We start from the raw sequence: 16,248 nt of genomic DNA, 5'->3' as shown, positions 1-16,248 counted from the left end.
GGCCATCTGGACTGACAGCTTGTAAACCAGTCCAAGAGAAGGAAAAAGACGAGAGAAATGTTTGTAAATTGATTGGCAATTCTACACACAGGCATAAAATTCCAAAGCAGGGTATGGTTTGTGGCTATCACCCTGTTGCAGTGTGGCCAGAATTCAGAAAACAGGGAGATGCTCACACGGCGTTTAGATATTCTTGGCCCCACGCAGCAGTTGCTGGTCTTCATTTTTCTGCTTCTCAGACAGAAGGCAGAGTAAGTTTTTCATTGCTACATTCTGCCTGCCGCCAGTCGTTACTGAACAGAGTTTGTGCCTCACCAGAGGACTGTGCCTTCTCCTTGAGCAGGCTCTGTGCTGCAGTCAGCACCAGTCAGATGCCTCAAACACTGCACGAGTCATTTCTACTGGTTCAGATAGAGAGGATGTATTTTAGCAGCAAATAATTAGCTGGTATTTCACAATAATTTGGCTTTGACTTTCCACTGACCTGACTTATCACTGCGCTGCACTTTGATAATTATGTTCCAATCAGCTATGTACATTTGCCTGAAATACAGCTGGGTTTACTTACAGTAATTCCAAAATCTTGTTTTCTATACTTAACTTAAAAGAATGCAAGTGTGTGATTTTGCTGTAGCAGTTTCACTTGCCCTTCATTTTCAAAGGAAGCTTGCAATAGTTATAATTGTAATGTAGAGCAGAGATGCAAGAAGGGGAGGGAGGAACAAACTGCAAGAGCAAATGTTGCCGAGATGGCAGCACCAGTAGCCCTTGATGCCACTTGAGCTCATCTGATCTGTTTGCAGAGCAAAAACTACGCTGCATTTGAAGTTTGAAGTATGCAAAGAATTGAGCAAACACATGAAGCTGCTTCCAAAAACAGGTTACATTCAACCTCGGTCATCCTTCAGTGTGCAGTTGAAGTTTCTGCCCAGGTAACCCAACAGCATTAATATTTTTGCCATTTAAATAACATCAGTAGGAGGCTGTCAGTGCAAAATCTGAGCAAATCAAGTATTTTTTCCTTCCTTCACCTGATGTCTGTAGCAGGCTGGATTTCACACTGCTGGTGTCAGCTCAGTCCTACTCTCCCTTCTCCCTCTTTAAAAGATGCCAGATGCACAAAGAGGAAATTAACTTGGATCGCATACCTACTAGGAAGTGCTTTTCCTGCAGTGACAGCAGCAGTGTCAAAATCCTAGCAGTTGTACTCCTGCTAGACTGCTTCCATTTCTGTGGGGAAGCTATTCTTACACACAAGAGAAGTTCTCTAGGCAGGTGGCTACTTCACGGATCAGTGATTAAATCATTTCTGGACAAGCACTCCTGTCTTGGTAGGTAAGGTAGGAATGGCTGGACTTCCTGTACATATCTTATCCAGGTACATTTTCCCTAAAATGTGAACACAATGATTTTGAATTTCATGTAGGAATTCATATAACATCTTCAGAGATGCTGAAAGCCTTATCCCAGCAAGTTTTGTCTTTTCTACTTCACAATATGTCTGTGTACAAACATAATTCAGTCACAGAAACAAAGAATGCCATTTTTTTCATAGTTATATATTTGGATTTTCACTGATGTGCTCAGCATCTCTGTAAATCAGACCCAATTCCAAAACGAGAGACTAAGCATTGGCATCAGAGTCCTCAGCAGGTTATTTAGCATTCAAGGAACTAGAAGTATTTACACTTCTTCCAACATATCAAATCCTATCAGGTCGCTGTAACAATAACCACTATCATGACATTCTTCCATTCCTAAATTTCAGATGCTGCAAAGCACTGTTATACTGAGTGGATAGAAGCATAGCTTGGATTTAGAAAATTAATCTGCCTTTTGAAAAATGAGGAAGCTTCAGAAAGGAGATTTGAAGAGATTAAGGCTTTTCTGACACACAAAATAAGTATCTGGCTGTTTCAGTATATAGATCATTTTAAAAGGCCTAACACACTGGTGAGTGTGTATGACAGAAGATGAGCTTGCTCCAAGCTGATGTTAAGTACTGAGCTAGTGACACATTTCTGTAAATGCCTGCTCATCGACTTAAGCTCAGTTTCCTCAGGAGAAAAAAGAGCTCTATTAAAAGCAACACAAGTGAAAAGAAACACTCATTCAGCGAGGCTAAGTGAGCAGATAAGATGACTGAAGGCTTGGGAAGCTCCCCCAGGTATTCCATGCACACTGAAATGCATGGTCAGATGTTACAGTGCTCACATAACTATCTGGGTGCTAGAAGCAAAGACCTATTTTCTGCTCATTTGAAGGCAAATTCTCTAATCTGCTGACTTTCAGCATTCCCAAATACAGCATCTTCTCCTTTTTTTTTTTGTATTTGGAAGTAGTCCTGCAGATGCTGGCAGTCTAAATCTGATTGGTCTCTCATGCTTTTCCTTAATGGCTTTAAAGCACGAAGATGCTGTTTTCAGAAAACGGTCCAAAGGATTTCAGTGTCTCTTCCCCAGGGCACAACAGCTACTTTAGAACTGTGTACGTACGGTGACAATTATTATGTTTTCCCCCAGGATCATTTTGTAACACGTGAATTCCTTCTGCTATTCTAATGTCCTGTGACAGAGTGGAAGCTGATACTTTATTCCTACTTTATTTTTATCTCTGTGTTCTATTTTTGAACAAGTTAGCAATCACATCTCAGGCTCGCAAAATAAAAGCCAGCAACATCTCAGATCAGTATGATGATCGTGAGTGGGTGCTATTTATTTTTTAACTATCCTTTAATAATACATTAAAAAATTGCAAGCAATTCCAATAGTAGTAGTAGGAATATTATCACTGTGAAGTCCTAAAAACAGGAAGCAACTCGCTCTGGTGCTGTAAGACACCATAAATAGACCAGCAGAGCTAAAAATGTTAGCTTTTGTATTGCCTTGGCTTGACGCTCTGAAATTAAGCTTACGATAGCAAGATGCTGCAGCAACAGAGCACACGCCTATTATTGTAAATGACTAATCTGGTACATCATCAGACACTATTGGTCTCCAAGTGTGTTTCACCTGATTGATGTCTTGGTGCTGTGTGATCCAACTGGTACTGCCTCAATTTACTGGTAATTAATTAGCATGGATGTCAAAAGGAAATGACTGCCCAGGATGGGTTGATTATGTGCTCTGGCTGCAGCAAAGATGCTGAAGGTAATCAGCAGGTATTGTGTTTAGAAGGTAAACTTGAAATTGTTCAGAGTAGTAAATGACTGTGTTTATAAGAAAGCATAAATGGCTGCAGTTTTCTGTAAATAGCTCCCTTAAACTCCCGTGTGCCCCAAATCCCATCTTTAAATAAATAAAAAGAGTCTGTCATTAGTAAACACGGTCACTGATTTGAACCTCATTGCTGGACATCCCTGCAATCCATGCACCCCTGCTCAAAGCAGGCTGCCTGGATGTGTGCCATCCTATAGGAAATCTGTGACAACTCTACAACATTTCTCATTTGTGAAATTTTATCTTTTTGGATTAAAGGCAGAATTTCATAGGTCACTGTAATTTCTGGATGGTATTTTCTTCTGCCATTCTCCCTGATACTTGTATATGTAAGGCTTACAATATTTTAGTTAGAGCTAACTTCATGGAAGCACTGGAGCTGATGTTTAACCAACTCTGTATGCGAATACTCTGTAACATAAATGTGATGTGAAAAGTAAAAGCTGTAAAGTGTGAACTTTTAGACCTAAAGTAACAGATATGTTTTTTCCTTTGGTTCAGAAACACATCCATCAAAAGTTTATTAATGCCCTTAGCTCGAAAACAGTCACAATATTTTTATGAAGCTGAATGTAACTTTTTTTAATTTCAGGCACTCCCTCCCCGAAGACGCAGGGAGCTGTTTTAATGAAGACACAGGTGTTCTGGAAGCTCCAGTGATGATACAGATTGCAGATAATGTTAGTTGCTGTGGGTTTTTTTGTCCTGTAGATCTATTATTTTAGCTTATTTCACTCAGTGATACCTAACTGTAGCAGCAATGCTGAGTCATGGCTGGCAGTGATGGAGCACCTGGCAGGGCCAGCCCAGGGGAGCTCAGGTGCATGCAATGCACTGAGTGATTGGAAGGGCTGGAGCCAGGATCCACCCCTTCCCAGCCCTCCTTTAAGGGCTGGCAGTGGAGGTCAGGGGATTTTGCTGGAGATCCCTGTGTGCTTGAGGTCTTTGGAAGGTAAGCAGCTTCTTTTCCTTTGTTTCTGTGCCCATGGCTGTTGCAATTGAGCAAGTCCTCATTTGCTGCTGTATGAGATTTTGCTGCTCTGCTGTCATTGCTGTGCTTTTCGTCACGGTGCAGTGTTACAACTAACCTGGCTTTACAACTGAAGTCCTATGATAACAGCAAAAGCCGTTCTCAGTGATGATATAGATTTCATGATGTTTTTTTCTTGTCAGCATGTTTACAACACAGACAACTTAATCCTTTGTAATTAGTGTTTGCTTATTACCTTCTAGTCTCTTCTGTAACAGAGTTCTTGCATTCCACAGCGCAATTTCTTCATTCTTCTTTCTACTGTTGTAATGTATTCTTAGAATCCACGTTTTCTGGAGATGCAGATGTGATTCCATTATAACGTACAGAATTTCAGATTACTAAAAGGGTGGGTTTTGGCAATTTTGCTTCCTAACCTTTTGTGGTTTTCTTTTCTGATGACGTTTCACTTCAATTCTTCCCACACGATGCTGTGGATAGAAGTTTATATCCTTTGCTTTTGGATTTGTTTCAGACTAAACAAATTAATTTTACTGTCCATGCAATTATTACTACTTCTGACTTGGAAATCAGTCCAGCAGAAATCAATTTTGGGTACTGCACCATCTATGAAGCTGTAAGGACAAATGTCACGCTAACCAACAAGTCCATCTTGCCACAGGAGTTTGGATTTGTGAGACTCCCAGAGGTAGGTTGTTATCCTGAATGCACCTCTTCTTGTGTTATAATATATCTAATTATTTAGGAATTGTATTTCAATGCAAGAATGAATAAATCAGAACTGGTTTCTGGAAACCAGTGGAAGTATTAATCCTGATTAATTCTGAAGGCTGGGGCCACTGGATGATTTTTCTTCTCAATTTTTGAGTAAATAAAAGTTGTTTAAGCTTCACAATAGCATGATGACTGCAGTAGGGAACAGCTTGGCATATTGGGGTTGGAGCTGGAAGGGATGTGACTTTTTATTAAATGTTGTCCCTTTCTCTGCTGTTTCAGCAATTAAAATCAAGTAGTTAGAATATTTAAAAGGCTTTTTTAAAATACAGCTGCACTTTTCAGGATGTGTTTCACGATTAAACTGTGATGGGAAGGCATTCCTGAATCATTACTAACTCATAAACACAGAGCAATACACATATGTAGATGCTGAACTCGTGTCCTCGTCATCATGGTACCTGCACAACACAAGTATCCCCTCTTCAAGTGCAGAGGGAAGCAGTTGAGATTTTTATCATGCTTCATTCAGTTGTCCGTGAAAAGAATAAATAAGCATCATTGGAGAAAGGTGATTACTATTGATGGTAACAACCTAAGGGAAGAGATTCTGCTGAAATAGGAGTTTATGGGTTTAAATTTCTGCTTTTCAAGCTACCATAAGAATAATAAAGCACACATCAGTCAGATCCTAGGCACTGTAACTCAAATGAAAGCTTCTTGATTTGGTTTCCTGACATTTGTGGATTTAATAACAACATTTGTATCTAACTTTCTGAATTTATTATTAAAACTAGTAATATAGCTTTATTTGTTAACTTATTATCCTAACAATTATTTCTTATCTTGCTACTTTAAAGTTTGTTGAAATTCAGCCTAATGATGGATTTGGAGTTCTTCTTCCTCTTGAAAGTCTGACATTGCACGTAGTCTTTAAAGCCAACAAGGCAAAAGAGTACAGCTTTGAACTGACCTGCAAGTCAGAGCTTAATAGGTATGTGAAGAAACTGCTTGAGCAACATGTAGTTCAGAAGTCATAATCACACTTAATTTCTACCATTCACGTAAGCCTGTCCAGTAACAAAATCCCCCTCACTATGAAGAAGTGAGGCTAGGATAGAGCTGTGAGGCAGGTATGGATTCAGCTGACAAGAGTTGTTCATTGCCATCAGTTTCATCCTTAGTTTGTGTCTCATTTGCAAGCTGCTAGCTTGCTTCAGGTGTTAGCCTGCAACGTTTTGCTTGCTTTTACAGTAGAATTACTGAAGTTTTTCTTAATTATTAGGGCTTTTTTTTTTTGTCAAAAATGCTTCATGCATTAAGCTATGCTACTAAAATAATGATGACAAAAAATATGATTGGACTGGATGTATTTCTTCATAGAGAAAGAATTCAAGTATGGTTCATTAAAAACAGTATTATTTTCCATCTTTATGCAAAATTTCCATTGAAAGCTTGAGAAATTCTTCTTAAATAGGGACTACAAGATCAGTTTCCTATTTTTGGGGCTGATGAAGAGACTATTTTATGCTGAAACAATTTATCATGTGTTTATTTTTAGACAATTCAAGTTGTCATGCAGAGCAGTTGGAGTCCACCCACCTCTTGAATTGTCTCATTCCTTAGTTCAGTTTGCTGCAACAGCTCTAAATGATGTGTCTACAGCAACACTGTATGTGATGAATTCCCATGTGAGTGCCAACCTCTTTACTCATGCAGTCCCAAGAATTGGCAGTGGGGAAGTTGCCCCTGTTGGACCTACTTCATTTGAATTCTACGTGCCAGAAGACTGTCCTGTGACAATCATGCCTTCTGTTGGAACTGTGTTGCCTGGGAAGGTACGTTCATTTTGAATGTCAAGTGTTCAAACACGTCTTTTGATCATCTACATCCCTGCAAGTTCTGTCACTTGCAAATGATGTTGAAAACAAATTATTAGCATAGTTGGAAGACTTCACCTAAAATAGCTTTAAATTGGACTTAAGGTTAACCATCAAGTCTAGTTTATGGGAGCTGTCCCCAAGTGTTCTTTCCCCACTGCTATCACTATGACTTACTTGAGGAAAGTTTAGATACCAAAAGTGATGGCCATGTAATACCAGCCCACTGGGATGCAGTGGACTTCAGAAAAGCTGAAAGTGACCTTATTAAGCTTGTCTCGTTATGGGAGAAAAAATGTTTTGCTGTCAGATATATGCTCCTATCAAGCTCTGTAGGTATAACACACGTATGTGGGATGAATTCTGCCTATCGTTCTTGTGTATGTTCCCTCTTTCCCAGAAAAGCTTCATTCAAGTGTCCTTCAGACCAACATTGTCAGATCAGCTAATCAGAGAAGAGGCAGCTCTGAGGCTTTGTGAAGCAGCTGCAACAGGGGCAGAAATACAAGTAAGGAATGCTAAGAAGCAGCACGTGCTGTTGGTCTATTACTTCCAGATATTTGTTTCTCTAGATGGTATTTTTATCACAAAATAATTTCCACGTTGAAGTCCAAACTCCTGATTGCTGTAAGACCTGCCTTACAGCACTGCTGTACAGGAGGGCACTGCTGCACTTATTGCTCAGTGAACAGACTGCACATCAGTTTTACTTCACTACCACATTTTCATTCTTATAGGGTTTTATTAACAGTTAGCTTATGTCAGCACTGAGGTTTGCTTTGATTATGAGGTCAATAGCTAAAATTGCCCATTTTACCTGAATGTTATTAGAACTGTTTGTAATAACTACTGCATCTGTCATCTGTTACCACAGTTCTGTTACCTTGCTTCATACCCTGCAGGGCGCTGCCTCTCAGGTGATCCTTGGGCCAGGGACTGAATATTTGTAAACGAATGCCTTGATTGCATTGTATGTGATTGGTATTAGTGTGCAAGTTTGCTGTGTGTTTGCAGAAAAGGAAGACAGATGAGAAGAGAGAGGGAAAGAGATTAAGTGTTCCCATTTCCAGACGGCAGTCTTCCAGACAGGTTGTAAGGACTGGGAGTGCTAAATACCTGAGTTCTTCATATAAATCTGAGCAACCAGAATCCAAAGAGATAAAGTCTGAGTAAGTCAGCAAAAGCATCTTCTATTAACTAAACAAATTTTCTTTATAAATCTGCTGAACCTACATGTGGAGAAAAAGCCAAACTGTAGTGAAGAAATAACTTCAGTTCTATTGCAAATGCTGCTTCCAAAATTAGCTCTGCTTTTACGCCACGCAGCTGTAACCTCTCATGTGAGGCAAAGAATCCTTTTATATGCACCAGAGAAATAGAAGACTTCAAAGAATCTATCAGAGAGCACGAGCTGTGGCTGCCCTGGTAGATGTGGCTGGGGATACAAGTGTATCATTTTAAGGGGCAACTCCACAGCTGAACCTTGCTGCCAATGGAAATGACTGAACAGTGCACCTTTTCTAAACAGGTCTGATGGAGCTGTACAAATTCAGCCCAGCTGGAAGCTGTCCGTTCTGGTGTACTGAGTGATTTAGTGTCACTGCTATGCTGTATTTTGAATGTCTAACAAAGAAAATATAAGTGCAAATTGTTCAGTGGGTATCTTTTGATATTTTTTTTCTCTTCCTTTCTCTCTGACTTACTGAGATTATTGTTATTCCTGGTTTTTCTAGCTCAGAGGCTTACATAGCAGCGCAGACATTCCTGACAAGGAATTTCAGAGGAAGGTTTGAAAAATACACCATACCATGCTTTGTTGCAAGTGGAGATATTGATGAGAAGAGAGGCTTAGAAAGTCTAAGCTTCAGGTACTCCCCACACACATGACTTGAAGTGAGATCTTTGCAATTCTTCATATTTCAGAAGGTTTGCAGGGAAGTGGTAGGCAGGTTAATTTATTCCTTTAGTTTCTTTTCAGAATTGCTTCATAGGTCAGTGGTAGAAATGCATGCTCACAGCCCGCTGGTTGGGTAAGAATCTAACATGCAAGTAGGAAAGCAGCTTAGAGAACAATTGTGTGAAAAATGCCATAGCTTGATGTCCTCCATCCTTCTGTGGAGGCAACACGCACAAAAATCAGCCACTAAAAATTGTTTTCTTTGGTAATACCAGCTTAATGATACTGTTGTGTGAACAGAATAGGAACAGATTTCTGATAATTGCTTTTTGTCTGTATAATTTTAGAACAAATATCCTTTTACTGTCCCCCCAGCCCTTATAACACCTTGTATTTGGAGCTGCATTGTCCAGCTGTAGCACCATCTGTTGTGGTCACTTCAGATAACGGAAGAAACACGGTTGATTTTGGTGATGTGGCAGTAGGTATGAAATCTGAATTCAAACACTGACCTTTTTTTCTGTCTTTAATTTCTTCTGGTCGTAGTTTTGCATTTTCTTTTTATTTTTAATAGATTTTTTTGAATGTCAGTATAGAAAATAGCCCTGTGAAAGGTATTCAGGTGGAAAATCAGGAGCCTATCTGGACCTCTGAGGCATGAAAAAAGCTAACTTGATACTGAAATGTGGAATCAGGAGCTGGGCAATACTGTCCAAATTTGAAGCTTTAAACGGACTCTATTTGTTAGCCATGGAAGTGGAATGAATGTTTGACATGGGTAGAAACATGACTGAAATGAATTGATTGTGTTGGGAGTAAGCTTCATCATGCTTTTAAATTTCATTTTCACTCATAACAGGCCAAACAATACTGAAGCAAACTACGTTACAAAATATCTCCCCAGAAAAGCTGGAAGTATCCTTTTTCAGAGTTAATCTGTCATTCAGGTGCTGTTCATTTTGAGCCTTATCTGTAGGAGCAGTTCAGTGCTCAAGGAGGAGATTCCTCGAGTCTTGCTCTGAAATCTGGTGACACAAGAAGTGCGTTACCAAGAATATTTAACCAATTTATCCTTCTTTCCTCTTCATTATTGATCTCTCACATTTGTTTGGAGATGGATGGTTTACACTTTTTTTTTTTTTTTTTTTTTGCCAGAACAATGCTTACAAGCTGCTCTTCTCTCTTTTCCCAGTGCTGGTTCATAAACTTTTTTCCTTGAGTTGCACTTCTTTAGCTACGATTCTCAGTTCTGAATCCCAGCGGTCCCTTCCTGTTGGTCAGACCAGTTAGGATGCTTGAGCCAGGTGAAATCAGAACCCTCGTCATCTCTTTTTCTCCAAATGAGGACAAATTGGTGAGTAAGGAGATGTGGGGTAAAAGAGGGAGATATGAAGGGCCGCATCATATATATGTTCTGCTGAATAGGCGTGTCTGTATAATAAGAAAATTCTGGCTGTGCACAGCCCCTTTCAACATCTGGATCGTTGTGCACTAAATTCAGAAGTTCTGTAGTAACAGCCCCCAGGGGCTGGGGGTGCAGGGCAGGAGGGTTGGGGTGGCTGGTGGGGAGGCTGACCTGGAAGCCAGGCAGTGCTGCTGAGGGTTGTGGGGGTGTTTCCTTCAGCAAACGGGCTGATACAGGCATCTTCTCGGCAGTTCTTTGAAATGCTGCACGTCCGGACTGTAAAAAACAACTTGCCACTACGGATCACTGGTTATGGGGTGATGCCATCGACGGTTTGCTCTGTGGAAGAAGTACTTGATATGGGCTATGTCCTAACCAGAGAGAAGGCGACGTCCACGTTCAAGGTAAAACCCTCAGTACTGAACCAAGGAAGCATATCAACAGTTTCTATAGGTAGGATGAAGAGTTCTATACTTCCCAGACTGGTGGAACACAAGCTATAGACAAAAGAGTGGAGCTTTAAAGGCATATCTGGCAGAATGAGTTGGGCTGAAGGTAACAGGGCTGTGCAGAGAGGATTGTGTTAGCTGGCTCTGTGCTGCCTGCAGAGTTCTGCCTATGTAATATATAGGGATGTGCTACCTTCTATAGAAGAGAAAGGGCCTGTTTCAACTCTTCTGTAGATCTAGCCAGTATGTAGAGTGTATACAATACTGTAGTAACACAGCAACATAAATTCAGCCAGTTTACAAAATACAGCTCCTACAGGCCTGAGAATCTATTTACTTCATAAAAATGCTGTTGTGTAAATTCATGTTATCAGATACAGAACACTTCCACGCTGACCCTGCAATGCTCCATTCATCTGGATTCATTTTCATCCACGAGGGAGAAAGATCAGCAGAGGATTCCATCCTGTCTTATGTCCTCTTTGCAAGGAGCAGAGATTGCTGGTAACTTTCACACAGTATCTAACAGCAGCAATGCTTTGTCGTGTTAGACTTATACAACTCTGTCAAAACCTGGGGCCTCGCATGGCTGAAATTAAAGGCACAGTTTTGTCTCCCCTACAGGAGCTGTACTGAATCTGTCAGTGTAGGTAGCTGTAAGTCTATGCAGCCTGAGCAGATATTCAGAAGGAGACACCAGGGTTTGAATCTAAATAAGCCCATAGAGTGTTTTTAAATTAGAGAGCATATTCTGGGATGTCCTTCCCTGTAAGAAAGATGCGGAAGGATATAGGAAGGGTTTGATGATGCCTCTTAATCTCCACTGGAGATTAATGCATCAAACTGATAAATGGACTTATCTACAATTTGTAATGCTCTGTTTTGCTGCAGAACCATTTATCAGATTTTGTTTTGTTATAACAAAAATGAAATGAGTTTAAAATACATGTAGAACTAAAACTGAACTGTCCTCCTATCTTACACACGTCCTGGTTTTCATTTACCAGGATCAGAGAACTACAATGGTTTAAGCGTGTTCAGTGTCCTTCCTACAGAAGGAGAAATTCTTGCTGGAGAAAGCCAGGACTTTTCTGTTACTTTCAGTCCTGAGCGTGAAGGTCTGTACTACTCTGAGTGTCTCAAGGTTGTGCTCTTTGGCAAGGTAAGGCCACCAAGATTTTATCAGTATGGATCTTAGTAGGGGTTGTAAATAATTGTATCTAGTGGACAGGATTTGTAGGCTGAAATACTGCCCTTATCAGATTAACTGATATAAATAGGAAATGGCAGGTTTGGGGCCCACCAGCTTTCTCCAGGTTTTAAATATTTAGTTTCTCATTTATGACAATTGTAACTTCAGTCCTGTGCACAGCATGAGCACAGCGAGGTGATGGGAGCTAGCTTGCTGCCACGCTGCTGAGCACTGCTCCAGCTGGGCTCTCTGCAAGTAGTAGTTAATTGTAGAAGGGAGCAGAGCTATGCAGCACAGTGCAAACTGGCAGGTGCACCAAGCACCAGGAAGCTGCTTCTGCATTCTCTCAGCATGAGGGATGAGGCTTCCATCTGTAGAGCAGCAGTTGAGCTTAGATGGAGCCCAAATCAGGACACACAAGCTGGCAGCGTGGCAGGTAGCTTTATGCCACGGTCCAAAAGAGGCTAACCAAAAGTTAATGAAGGGTGACCACTAATGACCATCAGCATGCACTGCAAACTGCGTGGAAATATAGTGACTAAATAAGTACTGTTTCTCTCCTTCCATGTTTTGTATTCCTAGATTATATTTTGGAATTGCAGGTAAAAAGAAAATCAGAATAAAATGAATAAAGGCTGGTTCAAGTTTATTAACTTTAAGCTGAGTTTGGCAGCAGATAAGTTTTGCTTCTTTTAGTGGCTTTAGTGTAAATAGTTATTCCAGTCCCTTCTGAGGCACACAGCCCAAGAATGAAAGCTTTAAAACAAAAGTGCTTGAGCAGACAAGACAAGGGGAAGTTACAGAGTTCTTGTGCTATTGTCTGGTAACTCCTGGCACTGAGGGTAAGCAGATGATACTGTTCTTAAGCAACTGAGGTTGTTGTGTGTTCCAGTTACACTGGTGCTTAAGCTGTAACCTGTATCCAAAATATTCTTGTCCCATATAGAAGACTGCCCATGTTCTCCAGCTTAAAGGTGCAGCAAGAGATCATCCCATGTTTGTGGAAGGTGGAATTCCACTAGATGTGCCCCTTGAGTCCTTGGCTGTGACGTCACCTCTGTCATCAAAGAAAGCACTAAAAGAAGGTAGTGTGCTGCCACTTTGTTTTTTACAGAACAGTGAGCTATAAGCTATAGGCATGTTCCTTGTCTTTTGAGAGAAAGTATGCTAAGGATAACCTTTTCACAGGGAGAACAAGAAAGATTTACGGTATAACCTATATTCATAACCCCCCTCCAAATCTGTCTGAAACTTTCTCTTAAGGTTTTATCTGAGTTCTAATGCAGTTGAATCCTAATGAAGATCATATGTCTTTGCAACTTACCTTGTAAATATCTACTGTAATTTAATACTAATACAGAGAACTAAGCTGTATTGATTTTCTGTCACTTCTCTGGCATGCACTAAATACTTACAAAATTGTTTCATCTGTTTAGCATATACTGGATTTTCCTGATTCTGCTGCTATGGAATAGACGTGCTTTCAGGGGTTTGAACTTATTCTCAAAGTTTACTTGATTCATGTTTCTTTAGAGCTGCAAGAACCAGTGAAGTCCATTCTCCTGCTTCTGGAGCACGTGGAGGGAGAGAATGCCCTACTGCCAGCAGCAGCAGAACTGAAAGTTGGAGCTATACAGACAGCTCAGTTAGCATCTAAGAAGGTGAAGAAAATGCAGTCTTATATGAGATGCTGTTAAAAATACTGGTAGAGTGCAAGTGGTTACGAGTGCCTTCTGTCAAGAACTTGTTCTCCAAATTAAAAATGACTCTCATATTTTTCTAACAAACTTTACACAAAAACATTGGTGAAAGAAAATAAAAGATGGATTTTCAGGGGTTGATAAGAGGCGTTAGCATTATCATGTTAAATTAGTTTTAATAATTTTCTTCTCTAATTCTGAAATACAACAGTTTGAGCACAGAACTGAATTGCAGTTCTGAGCCTCATACTAAAATGAGGATCATTGTTTTATGATTTCTTGTGACAGTGAACAAGATGGCTGTTTTCAGTTTCAAATGGCAGAAGTAGCTTGGCAAACAATAGGGCTCCATGTAGTATCCTGGCAAATTAAGTGAACAAATGGCTATTATGTATAAAGAGATTGAGTTGACTGTGATGGAGGCGTGTTGTGTTTCTTGCAGAATGTGGAGTTCAGTTTTGATAACCTGTCACACCTCCAGAAGAAGGGATTTGCTATTGAACCTGTGAAGGGAAAAGTTGATCGTGGTCATGTAAAACGCATCAGCGTTTGTTGGGTGCCACCTGCTGACTTTGATGTAAGTAACAGTTGCACATGGCTTCTTAAACCGCCAGCACTGCAGCTGTGTTTTCACTGACTTAAAGGATCAATACAAAAGCTGCTTTGACACATTAAGATGCAGGAACAAAAGCCAGTAACTATACGTATGATTTGAAGGCTTTCCGTCTCATCTTTGACTTCCATTCATCTGTGTGATGAGAACAAGCATTAGTCACTTGCACTTCATAGGACTTAAAATAAATTCTTAGACTACTGCATTGTACAGTGCCAAAATACTGCTCCTGTTCACCAAAGGATACTGCTTTGTTTGCATCCATGAAGTGACTTTCTTAATGCTCCTTTTCTAAGGAAACCTGCAGTCCTGCTGATAGAGAACTGTGTTTCCATGGATCATTCTGCCACAGTTTCACATTTCTTTTAAAGCCTGGGTACCTTTTCTTTTAGTATATTCCTAGAAGTCAGTGGGACCTGTTTCATTTCTGCTTTATGAACTGCTTAATGAACCTTGTTTCCCTGGCATCTCCTGCTTTTTTTGTATTGCAGTCTTAGTGCGATTTCAAAACAGCCCTAAGGCTGTAACTGCCCTTTCAAATTAATCTTCTTGGGTACTTGTGGAGACTGAAAGAATCCACTCTGCTAATTTTTGTTGTCAGCAGTGTGTGGGACGGCAGAATGAGCGGCCTAATCCAAAATTAAAGGGATGCTGTCATTGCTTGGAAAGAAGGCAGTAAAGATCCTGGCACGACACACGAGGCTGACATCGTTCCTCTTGGCAACCACTAGCTGTTACACAAGATTGAATGCTAAATCATGGCTAACGGGGTTCACTTCTTTCCTAACCCTCACCGCAGCATGCTCTATTGCTGCCTTGCCCAGTTGTCATGGGTGCAATGTGGTGGCAGCATCCGTAGTGCTCTGTGGATAGAGCACTTAGTCTGCTTTGTTCACTGCAGTATGAACGTTGTGTTCAGACAGGAAGCAATCAACCAAAAGGAAAAAGAGGTGACTTATGGCTATAAGGGGTGCATCTTACACCTGAGCTGAAAAACAGCTTAGAATTTGATTGACTCATCTTTTCAAATCTACAAAAGAAATAGGCTGATTCTGTGTGTTGTTTTTTTTTTTTTTTTTTTTTCTTTGTAGGCCAGTGCCCCCCTGGTTGAGACAGCCTTCCTGAACTTAAAAGGTGACATAAAGGAATCTTACCGAATCCTCTTTGTGGCAACAGTTATATCTGCTCCCACTGGCTGAGGGCCTGAAGCCTGAAGGTGAACACTTAATATTTGGGAAATCACTGGATCTCAGTTGGAACCTGGGAAGATTCTGAAACTGTTGCAAACATGTGAGGGGAGGAGGAAAGCGAAAAGGATTAGACTGACCTGGTGATGCTAACATTGTAGTATAGGGAAGAATAAATGAGAGGCACCAAGTAGATACATGTCTGTTAATTGCAGTGTCTTCCAAAGGCAGGAATTCCCTCAGGAGGAGTATCTTTTACCTCTAAATGAGTGAGTTTCAAACAATGTCTGCTTCAAACTTCATATGCATTTTAATGGCCGAAGTGGTTTTCTTTTTTTGTTTTTCCTACTAAGACCAGAATAAAGCACTTTATTTTAAGCTTCCTCCTGCTAGTTTGGGCAATCATTTCTACAGTACAGCGTGAAATCTTCACGATCAAGAAGAGATGGTAACCATGCTGTCTACTAATCGCTGTCTATGATTAGACACCAGATCATGGCTGCCCAGGAACTTTATTTTCTATGTTGTTTTTCATTTGAATTCTGACTAAGAACAGATTCCTGCTGGTTACTGGGGAAGCTGAAGTGCCTCATAGGTTTAACTTGGGTCAAGAAGTGGTATCTGGTTCAGGGGAAAGTACAGAACCAGTTCAAGATAGGGAACAAGAGACCATGGAGTCAGCAAAGATCTGGAGCATAGGAATCCCTTAAATCTTGCATTATCTTTCATGAATCACAGCCTGTGATAAAGCTTCCTGACCACCACTCCAAAACCCTGTGTCACTTGTGTAGTTGTTAAAATTGCTCATTTAGCTTAGCAGTAACAAAACGGAACTAGACCACTTGTAAATGTCACTATGGTAAACGCCTCATGTTTGCCCAACTACAAGGAGTTTGACATGGCACCTCTAGCCTTCATGTACCTTATCTCTTGAAATCTCTTGAAGAAACAAATAATTCTGTTCAACACTTCACCTCCAAAGCAGGTTAGCAAAAATTACTG

General features: G+C 40.4%; 1 protein-coding gene across 1 annotated transcript in view; it reads left to right on the top strand.

Moving 5' to 3' along the window:
- CFAP74 (cilia and flagella associated protein 74) overlaps positions 1-15,258 on the top strand; it is a gene marked incomplete at both ends in the record, with an annotated part of 37,595 nt that extends 22,337 nt beyond the window's left edge. Inside the window, 18 exon segments of the mRNA XM_079545562.1 lie at positions 804-932; positions 3,811-3,898; positions 4,724-4,897; positions 5,784-5,917; positions 6,485-6,761; positions 7,204-7,311; positions 7,818-7,972; positions 8,537-8,671; positions 9,076-9,185; positions 9,560-9,615; positions 9,935-10,054; positions 10,357-10,509; positions 10,929-11,058; positions 11,562-11,716; positions 12,693-12,831; positions 13,280-13,407; positions 13,889-14,023; positions 15,151-15,258. Of these exon segments, the coding sequence (XP_079401688.1) occupies positions 804-932; positions 3,811-3,898; positions 4,724-4,897; positions 5,784-5,917; positions 6,485-6,761; positions 7,204-7,311; positions 7,818-7,972; positions 8,537-8,671; positions 9,076-9,185; positions 9,560-9,615; positions 9,935-10,054; positions 10,357-10,509; positions 10,929-11,058; positions 11,562-11,716; positions 12,693-12,831; positions 13,280-13,407; positions 13,889-14,023; positions 15,151-15,258 (2,434 nt within the window).
- Positions 15,259-16,248: the final 990 nt, after the last annotated feature.

Source organism: Tetrao urogallus (assembly GCF_951394365.1).
Source record: "Tetrao urogallus genome assembly, chromosome: 21".
Classification (NCBI taxonomy): domain Eukaryota; kingdom Metazoa; phylum Chordata; class Aves; order Galliformes; family Phasianidae; genus Tetrao; species Tetrao urogallus.
The sequence above is the reverse complement of the archived record's forward strand: the minus strand, read 5'-3'. Positions and strand labels throughout refer to the sequence as shown.